Source organism: Pteropus medius, unplaced genomic scaffold (genome assembly GCF_902729225.1).
Source record: "Pteropus medius unplaced genomic scaffold, Ma_sr-lr_union100, whole genome shotgun sequence".
Lineage (NCBI taxonomy): Eukaryota > Metazoa > Chordata > Mammalia > Chiroptera > Pteropodidae > Pteropus > Pteropus medius.
The window spans coordinates 7,243,119-7,255,741 of NW_024351731.1; the positions used below are offsets into that span (position 1 = coordinate 7,243,119).

Consider the following 12,623-nt stretch of genomic DNA (forward strand, 5'->3'; position numbering starts at 1 on the left):
CCCCACTCCCGCCCCCGGCCGGCTCAGGCCTACCTTCTCCTGCCGCAGCTGCTCTCGCACCGCCCGGCTGTCCGCCAGCGGGATGGCCTGGATCTGCTCCTGCCGCTGCTTGGCGTCCTGCAGCCAGGCGCCCAGCGGGTCCGCACTCTCCCGGTAGTAACGCAGCTGGCGGCCCAGCTGCTCAAGCTCACGCTGCCGCAGGTCGGTCTGGGCCAGCACGGCCTGCCAGCGCTCCAGTAGCTGGGCCACCCGCCCACGCCAGCGCTCCACCTCCACGTCCCGCTCACCGTGCCGCTGCTGCAGTCTCTCCCCCACCTCCTGTGCCCCCCGCAGCTCATCCCGCAGGGCATCGAACACCGGCTGCTGCGCCTCCGCCTGGGCCCGCAGCTTCTGTTGGGGGCCAGAGGAGCAGGTACCGTTTCAGCCCGAGGCCCGGCTGCTAGCTCCCAATGTCCCTTGGCCTTCCTGCAAGGCACAGGCCTGGCAGCAGTACCTTGAGTGCAGCCTTGGTGGCCTCGAGCTCTGGGAGGGTGGCGGGCACGGCCTGGGCCTCCTTAAGCTGCTCCTCGTGGACCTTAAGCATGTCCTCAGCCCCCTGTGTGCTGCGGATCACCAGACTGATGGTCTTGAGCCTGGGGGAAGGTGGGCAGGGATGAGCCGGTGCGGGGTGGGGGGCAGGAGTCAAAGGCATGAGAGCCCAGCATGGTGGAACCAAAGCCTCAGCGTTTGGCTGACCCTCAGTCATGGGCTTCGGGGAAAAGGACAGAGACCTCAAGGAGCTGGGGGGATGGGGAACGGGGACCGCTCAGACACAGGAACACTTTGACTCCAGCCTGAGTCTTGGAGGGTGTGCTGGCCCTTGTCACAGCAAACCCCCAGCCAGCCACCCCGGGGCCTGGGGGCAGCTCTCCACCTCTAGCCCCAAGGCTGTGTGAGGGGAACAGGGAAATTAGCCTCTGTGAAGAAACAGCGGGTAAGGGCTGGACAGGACACAGGGAGTCTGCGGTGTCCTCAGAAACTACGAAATGACGCATCGGAAACAAAGACTGTAAACCGGCGGGGCCTTGGAGGGGGTCTGACGGGGGAGAGGCCCTCACCCTGCTCGGGAGTGAGTTACTGTACCGTGGGTGCATGCGCGCTGAAGCGAACAGACGCCCTGGTGAGGACTCTGCATTTCCCCAGGGGCACTGGGGGAGGGCAGCCAGGGGACAGGGACGGGGTAGGGGTGCAGGAGAGACACCTCGGCATTAACCCCTCTTAACACCCAGCCCCCTACCCACCCTTCCCAGGTCCTCGTCCTCTCCCTCCCCCAAGGTCACTGGCGCCGACCTGTTGTCTGCAGCCAGTAGTCATTTCTCACTCCGTGCTCTGCGCTCCGCCCTCCGCCTGCATGCCTTCCATGCTTCCACAAAGACGCTCCCCTAGTTCCTGCCACCCCATGGGTGGGGCTCCCCCAAGGGCACCACACCAGCCCCCTTGACCCCTCTCACTCTCCATCCAGTCATCGGAAAGTACTGCCTTCAGGGTAGGTCAGGACTGAACCCCTCCCCATGTCCGTGACCCCCACCCTGGTCCACAACCACCATCTCTTGGCCAGATCTTTCAACAGACCCCACCTCACTGCCCCTGTTGCCCTGTCCATCACCCTGCCCTCCGCCAGCACACGGTCCTGCTCTGCTCAGGACCCGCTCTGCTCAGGACCCTGCTGAGGTCCCAGCCCCGGCCTCTGACAGGTGCACTCACTTCTCCAGATAAAAGGCGGAGAGGCTGCGGACCTGCTCCAGCTTGCCCAGGGTCAGTTCCAACTCCGAGCGCAGAGTCGGGGCAGCAGGTGATGGCTCGGGCAGGGCCAGGACCTTCTCGGCCTCGGTAGAGAGCCGGGCAACCCCCTTGCCCAGCCCTTCCAGCTCAGCCTGTGTTTTCTGGGGAGAGAGAAGGAGGTGAGCTGAGCACGGAAGCCCAGCCACGCTGAAGGCCGAAGGCATGGGGACAGGGCTGGGGACGGCGCCTGCCTGCTGCTCAGCGATGCGCTGGGCGCACTCCCGTGCGGGCTCCTTGTCCAGTGGCAGCCGCAGGCGGTGCACCGTGCGTGTCTCGCAGGCCTCCAGCTGCAGCCGGATGTCCTTGAGTTCTGAGATGCAGCGCTGACAACGGGACTCCTCCTGCTCGCCTGGGGACACAATCCGCTCACGTGCTGCCTGGCCCTGCCTGGCCTTGCCTGGCCCCGCCCGCCCTGCCTGCCAGGTCTCCCCCTACTCCCCCCACACCTACCCTGCTCCAGGCTCTGTAGCAGCTGCTGGTAATGGTGGCTGCAGGAGCTGTACTCGCGCTCGGCCTGCAGCCGGTCCTCAGGCCCGAAGCTGCCAGCGTCCTGGCTGTCCCGCAGGAAGGCTTGGTAGTGCAGCTCCAGGTCACGCAGGGCCTGGCGCTGTTCCTCTGGCTTCAAGGTACGGAACTGTGGACGACAGGAAGGCTGAGCACCAGCACGCAGTCTCAGCCACAGGAAGTCCCCCCTCTGCCCTGGGTGGCCCGTGGGTGGCCCGTGGGGCTGGCCTACCGTAACCAGGGACCAAGAGCGGATGAGCTGCAGGTCCCGGCAGAAGCTCTGCCATGCCAGGAGGCTCTTCATGTCCACGTGCAGCTGGTGCCAGAGTGCGACCAAGGCCTGGTGCTGGGCCTCCAGCCTGGCAGGTCAGGGTGCGGTCAGAGGCATCGGGGCTCCTACCCACTGCCACCCAGTCCAGCAGCCAGACCCCAGACCACCCACCTGGTGACGGCCTCCTGGGCCTCCTGGTTGGGTGGGGGCACGAGGAAGCACACGGAGGGCACAGCGGCCTCACTGCCACAGCTGCTGAGCACCTTCCAGTGGCACGGCTGTGCAGGGCCCACCAGCTGGCACTCGTCACCCTTGTGCACGGTCACCTGGGGCAGCCAGAGCTGTCACAGTATGGCCACGCCCACTCCCCCCAGCAGACCCCAGTCACCCCACCTCCCCTGCAAGCTCTGTCCCGCATGCAGCCTGCTGCCCTCACCTCCACCTGCTTGTAGTCACACACGGCCAGCAGCGGCACATGGCCCCGCACGGACTGGGCTGGGCTGCGGGGCTTCAGCTGCACCACAGCCTTGGCCCGCTTGGCCAGGCCTGCGAGGTGCCCCCTGTACTCATTCAGCTGGTCCTTCTCGTCCTGCAGGGGAAGAGAGCTCAGAGACTGTCATCCAGCGTCCAGATACCACCTGAGTGAGGGTCTGCGAAGACCCACACACTTGCCCCGGGCAGTGAGGCAGCACCTGGAGCACAGGCTCCTCCCTGTGGCCCCAGGCACAGGGGAAAGAGAAGCAGGCCCCAGAGCTCGGCCTCAGCAGAACCCCCGGCCCTCCCTCCTTCCTTGCTGGCCAGAACTGAGTGCATGCCCCCACCCCAGGTCACACACTGTGTTCCCCGTCCCCTGCCCCCAAGTCTTCCTCCCACAGTCCCCTCCCACCGCAGAAGGTCACCCGCCTCCTCCTGTTCAGTCCATCCAGAGTGTCAAACCAAGGACTGTCCAAGGCTGCGGGGTCAAGAACACACCCTGAAACTGCCTGCACCTCTAGCAGCTAACGCTGTAGCTGAGGGGGCCTCGTGGCTGCCCCGGACTTCACTGACTCCCATCCTGAGCACAGGAGCCCCAAGTGGCAGGGCTTCTAGTCCTCTCTCTTCTTCTCTGCCACCCCCAGCACTCTCAGAAGGCCCCCGGGCCCCTCCTGGTGCCCCTGCCCCCGTCCAGGTCACAGGCACACACACCCAGCTGCCTCTCTGCCCAGCTCAGCCCTAGGTGCCAGGTCCAAGATGCTAGTGGACCCCTCTAAGGTGAAAGAGCTGGTGACAGCGTGGCCATTTGAAGCCTCCCCCTCTCTGGGGACTGCGAAGGCGAAAGGGTGCTACCAGCTCTGGCCAGACACCTACTTACACTGCAGCGCCCTGCCACTAGTCCCTCAGTTCCCCGCACCCCATCCCGCTGTGCAGGCTGCCAACCCGCATCGCGCCTCCCCCAACCCCAAGCCCCATCCCTGCTGACCCCCCCGTTGCCCCACTTCCGCCCCCAGAGGGGCCTTTCCAGAGCACCACCATTGTGGCCCGGCTGCCAGTCGCCTCTCCCAGACCTCACGCCCCCTACCTGCCCCTGCTGTGCCGCGCCATCCCTGAGCCCGGCGGCTACCCGCCCTCCGCCGTGCAGGCACCCTGGACAGCTGGCTCACCTGGGCATCCTGCAGCAGGTCCTCGAGGCGAGTGACGGTGATGGAGCGGTCGCAGGTGTATTTCCTGCGCATCGTCTCCTGCAGCTTCCGCAGCTGCTCCTCAGCCTCCCGCACATCTGAGAAGAACTGTGGCAGCGGGAAGGGGTCAGGCTGGACCTGGCAGGGCTGCCCCACTGTGGGCCCGAGGGGCCTGGGGGGACTTGAACATGAGCTCGGCGAGGCGAGGTACACGGGAACAGGGAGGGTCTAGGAGCTTCTCACAAATGCTGTGGCTGCGCCCGGCGGGGCAGGTTCTCACCTGGAAGTAGGCGGTGTTCTCTTTCAAGTGGGCCTCAATGCAGCAACACAGCTGCAGCATCCAGCTCCACTGGGTCTGTAGGGCTGCCTGAAAGGACTACAGCACGGCGAGCATCTCCGTCAGCCCCCAACCACAGGCCTGGGGGGCCCCACAGCCCTACACCCCGACCGTGGGCACCAGGGGGTCTCCCTACAGCGCCCCACCTCCACCGTGGGCCGAGCGGGGTGGTCCTCCCGAAGCAGCCGGTCCCCGGTGCTCTGCGTCTCCTTCAGTTTCTTTTCCTTCAGCTCCAGCTCACGCATCAGGGCCTGACACGGAGGCAGCGGGGTCTCAGGGATGGTGCCAAAGCGACAGAGGTCCACCAGCCTCCCGTCAAGCGCCACCCAAGCCCCCGGCTGTCCCCCGTGGGGCCTGGAGCGGGAGCGGATGCAGGGTCGCCTCACCGAGTAGCTCTCCTTCTTGGCGGCCATGTTGGCGTTGCGCTCGCTCCAGTCAAAGCCCACCTCCTCCTCCTCTTTCTCACTCAGCCACATCAGCTCCTTGGTGGCAGCCGCCACAAAGCCGTGCAGGCTCTCCAGGGACCGCAGGCGGGCCTTGGAGGAGTTCTGTGGGCAGGAAGGGTATCAGTAGGCCACAGCCCCGCCACCTGCCCTGCCACCCACCCGGCCCCCACTCACCAGCAGCTTGGCAAACTGCAGGTCCAGCCGGCCCAGGCAGTCTCGGTAGGCGCCCCGGGTGGCTGGGGAGAGCTGGCTCTGCAGGGGAGGAGGAGCGGTGAGGCCTGCATGGCCAGGACCCGGCCTACCACCCGCAGTCCGCCCTATGGGCGCCCACGTACCTCGTCAGTCCGCGCCCGCTCGATCTTGGCCCGGAACTCCTCGATGGACTGGTGCAGGCCGCGGTGGCTGCCCAGCTGCGCCTCCACGCTGGGCAGGTCCACGCCCCACTCGGCACCGTCCACTCGGCGCTGGTTCTCCTCCACCCAGGCCAACAGGTCCTGCAGATAGCGCAGGGTGGAATCCTCCAGCTCAGGGCGCCGCTGCGTGCTCTGCACAGTCACCTGGGTCACCTGGGTCACAGGGGCAGCAATGCCCGCCTTCAGCCGAAGGTTGTACTCGGTGCGGATGGCCACCAGGCGCTCGTGCAGGCGGTAGACCCTGAGGACAGCGGGGGAGTCAAGTCAAGAGGGGGTGAGCCGGAGCCAGGCAGCACCCCAGGCCCCCGCACCCAGGGCAGGGCGTGGCCCACCTGCGGTACATCTGCTCGCCCTGTGGGTGCCGCCCATCCTTGAGGGCCTGGACGTCATTGAATAGTAGCCGGATCATGCCATCCGCCTTATCCAGGTCCCGCTCCACGTCGCCTGCCCGCTGTGCTGTCTTGCCTGCCGCCAGCAGCCGGATATCCTACAAGGTGGTCCGTGACTCAGACCCCAGCCCCGACTTTTCCCTACCTCTCCTCACCAGCTTCAGCCCCACCCATCTTCAGGATGCACAAAATGCCAGCCATGGCTCTCTGGAAGAACCGCGATCCAGTCCGAAGGCCTGCCTGGTGCCCAGAAGCCAGCTCTGCTCAAAGCCGGCAGTCAGGGTTGGCTGCACACCAGGAGGGAGGAGCTGGGACCGCCTGCCAGGCGAGGCAGCTTCAGGGATCCTCCCGCCGCCTCCCCGCCTCCCCGCCTCCCCGCTGCCTGGTGCCCAGTCCCGCCCCGTCCCCTCCCCCTCACCGACTGCAGCAGGGCGTCGGCCTGGTTCAGCTGCTCTTCACACAGGCCAGCCTCCATCTGCAATTTGCTCACGATGCGCTGAAGACACTCCAACCTGCAGCCCAACACCCACGGGACCCGCTGTGAGGGGACTGCCTGCCAGGCTCCTGGCCGAAGCGCACGGTCCCCCTCCTGCTTCTGGCCTCCACGCCAGCCTGTGGCCCACTGTCGCCTGGCCCGGGTGTGGGTTTCCCAGCCTGGGGGGGATTTCCTCTCTAGGCAGTGACTCACCCTCGGGTGGCTTCCCTGCCACCACAGGGCCCCACCCACTGCCCGCAGCCGCCCACCTCTCAAACTCGCTCCGGAGCTGCTTCTCCCGCTCCAGGATGGCCACGTGCAGCTTGCCCCATTCTTTCTCCACGTCCAGCGGGTGGTAGCCAGGGGGTACCTTGAGTTGGCCTGCTTGTACCGCCCCCTGTCAGCAGGGGCCAAGTTCAGTCCTGGGTCAGCAGAGGGGTGGGGGTGCCAAGCCACCAGGGCCCCTGGGCCCCCAGACCCCCAGCCAGCCTGCCCTGGAACAGCCCTACCCCAGTTCAGTAGGGAGGACAGGCCAAGCTCACTGGAGAGGACCCCCAGGCCCCTGGACGGCCTCACTTGCCTCCAGGACGTCCTCCGCTTACCCCTGGGAAGCCTCCCACTCCTCTCCAGACCCTCGCTAACCTCCAGGGACTGGTAGATGCCCTTGGACCGGTTCTTGTCTGCCTCCTTGGCAGGAAGCTCAGTCTCCTTAAACTTCAAGAACTGGCACCACAGGATCTGTGGAGACAAGATGCGTCGGCAGCCGTGCCTGGGCCTCCGTGCAGGGCACAGGACCCCGCCCCGAGCGGACCAGCCCACCTCAATCTCCTCAAAGCTGGAGGGGAACCTGCGCTCCTCGAAGATGGCAGTGTGGTGCCGGGTCCACTGCAGCAGCAGCATCACCAGCTCCCGGTACTCCTGCCACCGCAGCTGCAGCTCCTGGGGGCGAGCACGGCCGTCAGGGGCCAGCGGGGGCCGCCTGTCCTACCCCCACCACCAGGGCCTGCCAGCCGACACTCACGTTGGCCTTCACCCCATCCTGCACGTCAGGCACACGGGGCATGGCGTCGTACAGGGACGAGACGTATGTGATGATGGACTTCTCATCGGGCTGAGGGACGTCCACATCTGTGGGGGAGGGAGGTCAGAGGTGGCCCCCCACAACTGGCAAGGGACAGGAGGATGGAGGAGCAGCAGCAGCACATACCCTCAGGATCCAGGAGCCGGGTCACGCCCAGATCCCGCTCCGCCACAGAGAAGGCCTGGTCCAGGTTCTCCAGGTTGGTCTGACGATACACCTTGCTCATATCGATGAGCATGGGCCTGTAGGCGATGTGGCCGGTGGAGCAGCAGGTGGGGACACAGGACAGCAAGACCCGCAGACTGGTCAGCACACACACACAACCCACGTATCCCCACAACACACTCATCCTAAAAGTACACTGCCCGCCCCACTAGCGCCCAATCCTGACCACACAGGGAGCTCTGTGTGGCCACTGTGCACTCGAGCCCCGCCCCCTGGCGCTCAGGGGGCTCACAGCAGGCACAGGTGCAGGGTGGAGTGCACTGAGTAGAGGGTGCCGGTCAGCCTGGGCTCCCTGGGTCGGGACGGAGGGCCCCCGGAGACCATCCCCACCATGGCTCCGCCACCTGAGTCCCATGGGGGAGATGCTCATGGCTGTGAGAGCCAGCAGCCCATGGGCCCTCTGGCCTTGAGAAAGCCAAGGTGCCTCTGGGAGGGCCCAGGAGGCGGCGGGAAGGGTGTGGGTGGGGCGGCTGGCATGGGCACTCGTCCCCGCGGGCAGTGGGTTCTCGTCAGCGGAAGACACTCCTCCCGCCACCCTCCCTGCCCCTACTTGTCTGAAGTCGCCTAGCTGAGCTGCCCCAGGACACCCTGACCCACAGCCCCATCTCTGCCTTTCTGCCCGGGGCTGCGTACTTATGCCGGTGAATGATAGCATTGAAGAGGCGGCCGTCACGCCAGCTGGAGGTGAAATTGTCGCAGCGCAGGCCCTGGTAGCCCTCCACCATGCGCTGTGACCACAACAGCAGCTTCTCCTTAGCCGTCATGTCCTCCGACTGCCCGCTGACCTGGATGTCAGAGATCTGCCCCCAGGTGGGCAGGACGCGGGCACTCAGCCACACAGCCACCCTGCCGCGCCCACCCCTGCTTGTCTGAGGGCAGGGGCAGCTCGGTACCCAGCTGGGGTGCATGTGAGCCACCAGGCTAGTGGGGCGGAGCAGGGTCCCTGGGGCCCCTCCACATCAGGGATCTGCTACACCTCAGCACTATGAGCTCAGGCCACTCCAGGAGGCAGCTGCCATAGTGTAAGTCAGAGCCCCCGGCTCCCACTGCAGACACGTGGTGGGTGACCTGGATCCCCTCACCTACGAAGGCCTGAGGCACACCCTGCACCCTGGAATTAGTGGAGGGTGAGCCCAGCGAGAGCAGCTGCTCGCCCAGACACCTGGGCCCAGAAAAGGCTGTCACACTTGGGGTGGGGGCAGGTCAGCCCCCTCTGGCTGCAGACTGGGGGCAGGATCCCTGGGGCTGGGCATCATGTGCCTGGCAGCCCGGCCCGGGCATGCCAGGGCCACGGCACCAGCCTGGCCCTGCACTCAGCTACATCCTTCAGCCCGGCCTGCCAGCCTGTTTGGCTGTCAGCACAGCCGCCTGCCTGTCCCTGTCCCTGTCTGCCTGTCTGTCTGTCTATCTGTCGGCCTGCACGCCTATGTGACTCAGCTGCCGTGCCAACAGGGCTCTGCCTGCCCAGCTCAGATTTGTGGCTTCCTGTGCGGCTGGGCAGGCAATAGATGAGTCAGCCAGTGCAGCGGGTGCTTCTCCAGAACCTTCCCCAGGGTAGGCGGCTGCCCCGGGGGAGCAGAGTGTGCATTCCTCTGCGGGGAGGCTCTGCGGGCCCTGCCCAGCCAGGCCCAGAGGGCTCAGGAGAAGCAAGTCTTAAGAGAGAGACCGGGGCCTCCGGGCCCCGCAGCTAACACAGGGCTCATGCTGGGCGGGCAGTGGGAAGGCTCCTGGTGCCAGGGTAGCCAGGGCCCAGCTGCTGGGCCAGCCCCGGAGACCGTAGAGGCAGCAGAGCATAGTGGGCGGCCACTCCACCTGGAAGTGCAGGATGATGGTCCAGATCAGGCCGAGGGTCAGCTTGGGGTTGCCGTCCGCGATGTCATCATTCCTGATGTTCACCAGCTTCACCTGCGAGCGAGTGGCCTCGGTCACCCACGCCTCCTATGGGCGGCTCAAGGGGGCCTGGGTCCTCGGTCACGCCCCGGGTGGCTCGGGGTGGGGGAGGCCAGAGGCCTGGGGTCACGGCCCCGGGCAGCTGGGGGATGGGTCAGGGGCGGGGCCGCCTCACCTGGCGGTGTCGCAGGTAGTCCAGGGCGATCTGCACGTTCTGCAGCTTGTGGAAGCGCATCCTCCCCTTCTCCCGGGGCTGTGAGGAGGGACGGCCGGTCAGCACCCCCAGAGCAGGACTTGCTCGCCACAGCCGCCCCCACCCTCGGAACCCCCCGAGGCATCTGTGTGGCTAAACCAAGGGTCTCCCCCAGCGTGGCAGCAGCCCCTCCCATGTCCCCAGTGCACCCTCTCCAGCTGGAAACGGAGGCCACGGGCCCAGAGGTCAGGCCCAGCAGTGGCTTCAGAAGTCCAGCGGCCAGACCCAGGCAGCGGGCAGGAAGGAAGGGGGTGGGAAGGAGACAATAGCCAGGAAGCCTGGGGTGGAGGGCGACGGCGCTGGAGGAGGGACCCTCCTGCCCTATGGTGGCAGCCCTGGTGGGTCACAGGCCCGAGTGGTGCCGAGGCGGGACAGCAGGTGGCTCGACACACAGCCATCTGCCCACCCGCGTGCTGGGCACAGGTTGGGCCGGACTGGCCACCAGCCCTAGGTGAGCTGGGCTCCGGCCTCAGGGAGCCACGTGCCGCCGTGGCCAGCAGGCACAACCACTCACCAGGCGCGAGCTCCTGATTATGTCCCGCTCTCTTGGCTGCCCGGCCAAAGCAGGACAAGGGGTAAAGGACAGAGGTCAAGGTTCAGAGTCCAAGCAGCAGAGAAACCAAAGCAGAGCAGAGCATGAGGTTACTGTGTTGGGGCCACCACGCGAGGGTGGCACGGGGTCGGGGCCACAGCCAGGCCGGCCGAGCACAGAGTGGACGTGTGGGGAAGGCCCCGAGGAGGGAAGGCGGGTGGGCACACGTACCAGGCTGTCCCCAGAGAGCACCTCCAGCAGGGAGATGAGGTTGTGGCCATCGCGAAGGTCTTCGTACAGGTCACTGATGTGTCTCTGGGCCTGTGGGGACAGAGGCACTGGGCTGGCCGGAGATTCCCCAGAGCCACCAACAGACCTGGAGTGAGGAGGCGCACCGACCCCAAGGGGAAAGAGGCAGGGGGCCCGAGGAGGCACCTACCTCTGCCCGCCAGTGCTGCAGGGGAGGCCAGAGATGAGAGCAGGAGGAGGAGGAGGAGGAGACAGACAGGCGACAGGCAAGAGCCAGCAGGGCGGGAGAAGACAGATCACAGGTTTGAGAGGAGAGTGAGCCCCCAGGCCAGCGAGGCTGCCCTTGTTCTGGATGGAGGGCTGGGGTGTCCCCTCCTCCCACACCGTCCTCGCCCCGACGGGAAGGCCGGGGCGTCCCCTCCCCCGCCGTGGCCAACCTGAGGCCGCACGCAGGCACTGGCCCCACCACCCACCTTGATGAGGTGCTTGTTGACCCACTTGGTGAAGGTTTTCTTCTGCACTCGGTCCCGCTCATCTAGAAGGAACGAGCCGGTTACCTGGGGCCTAGGCGAAGCCCCGGGGGGGTCGCCGCCACGCAGACACCGTGGCTGGCTGATGGGGGCCTCAGAATCACACTGAGACCCAAAGACCACCCCCCCACCAGACTGGCAAAGACAATGGTGCCCAGGCCCACCCCCCACACCAGCCCAGTCCAGGCAGGGAGGGGGAGGCGCTAGACACCCAGGATGCTGGCTGCTCAATCCCCCTATTGTCTCCCTCCCGAGGGAGGGTCCGGAGCCCGCAGCCCCGCCCAGAGTCCAGAGCCCACAGCACACAAGTCCCAGCCTGCTCCACCCCCACACGCTGACACCCACAGCCCCGAGCAGAGGTTCCAGGACAGGACCCAGGACTGGTCAGGTGGGTGGCAAGGGGGAGGCTGTGTCCTCCCGGCTGGGCAACAGGTCTTTTCCAGGGTGCGAAGAGCCCCCGCTCACCCCAGCCCTCTATCAGACGCCCAGAAGCCGCTGCCGGCCTTGCCAGCACAGGCCGGCCCGCTCCCAGCTGTGAGTGAGGGGCCGGCCCCCCCAGGTCTGCACCTGGGCCAGGATGCAGCACACCGCCCACGGCCCGAGCTCTGGTCTCAGGGTCTGTCCCTCCATCTCAGACCCTCAGAGTCTGGGCCCCACCGCCAGCCAGAGCCACGCTTCCTGACACAGGAAGTGGGCCCCGCCTGCCTCAGCCTGCCCGTCTGCCGCTAGTGCCCACTACCTTTCTTGCCCTCCGAAGCCCTGAGTACCGCCCGGTAGAGGTTGTCCTCTGAGTTGGTTCTTTTGGGACCCAGGCCCTGGGGCTCAGGCACGCGGAGCCGGTTCTGAGACATGCTGCCACCTCCGCCCCTCGGCGCTGGTCCCTCTGCCCCCAGGTGCTGTGCTCTGACGCCCAGGCTGCAAAGTCTGGCAAGGGCCAGGACCCACTCCCTGAGTGGCAGGCTCAGCTCCCAGCCGAGTTGGAGTGGCCACTCCCGGCCTGCTGTACTCACCGCACCGCTGTCCCCGCCCCAGGAGCCCCACCCCACGCTGCCCACCCCCCAGAGGGAGTGTCCCAGGGAAGGAGGAAGGCAACCCTCCCCCACGGCCACACCCTTTGCCAGCAGAAACAGGAAACCCAGGGGTTTCCTCACCCACCCCGCCAGGAGCCGGGCAGGGCGGTGGGGGGGGGCGGTGATGAGGGGGCAAGGGAACCTGGCACTTTGCTACACACCCAGTGCTGGCCCCATGGCCAAGCCAAGGGATGCCCCCAGCATAGGGAGGGGACCTGAATGCGGCTGGCCCTAAGTGCCCCAAAGGCCACGCCTCTCTTTAGAGAGCACACCATAAGGCTTCAGGCCTGGCTCCCTGGGCCTACCCACCCTCCCTGCTGGAGAAGGCCCCCAAGCTGAGTGACACCAGGCCTGGGGGGCCCAACTGCCCATCCTTTTCCTGCAGCCCCCCCATATCGCATCTCCTCACAGACCCCCCGAGCCCAGTGCTGGTGGCCTCAGCACCCTGCTGGGCTCTGCTCCACCCTCTCTAGGGCCAC

General features: G+C 66.5%; 1 protein-coding gene across 1 annotated transcript in view; it reads right to left on the minus strand.

Moving 5' to 3' along the window:
- Positions 1-12,623, minus strand: part of PLEC (plectin) — a 34,522-nt gene that overhangs the window by 12,158 nt on the left and 9,741 nt on the right. The window contains 26 exon segments of the mRNA XM_039846046.1: positions 34-390; positions 494-632; positions 1,744-1,922; positions 2,013-2,170; positions 2,272-2,455; positions 2,558-2,684; positions 2,768-2,922; positions 3,033-3,185; positions 4,237-4,362; positions 4,535-4,630; positions 4,738-4,842; positions 4,978-5,139; positions 5,212-5,289; positions 5,373-5,691; positions 5,783-5,937; positions 6,258-6,351; positions 6,584-6,711; positions 6,957-7,052; positions 7,134-7,253; positions 7,336-7,442; positions 7,522-7,637; positions 8,254-8,420; positions 9,433-9,525; positions 9,686-9,763; positions 10,527-10,616; positions 11,018-11,079. Of these exon segments, the coding sequence (XP_039701980.1) occupies positions 34-390; positions 494-632; positions 1,744-1,922; positions 2,013-2,170; positions 2,272-2,455; positions 2,558-2,684; positions 2,768-2,922; positions 3,033-3,185; positions 4,237-4,362; positions 4,535-4,630; positions 4,738-4,842; positions 4,978-5,139; positions 5,212-5,289; positions 5,373-5,691; positions 5,783-5,937; positions 6,258-6,351; positions 6,584-6,711; positions 6,957-7,052; positions 7,134-7,253; positions 7,336-7,442; positions 7,522-7,637; positions 8,254-8,420; positions 9,433-9,525; positions 9,686-9,763; positions 10,527-10,616; positions 11,018-11,079 (3,644 nt within the window).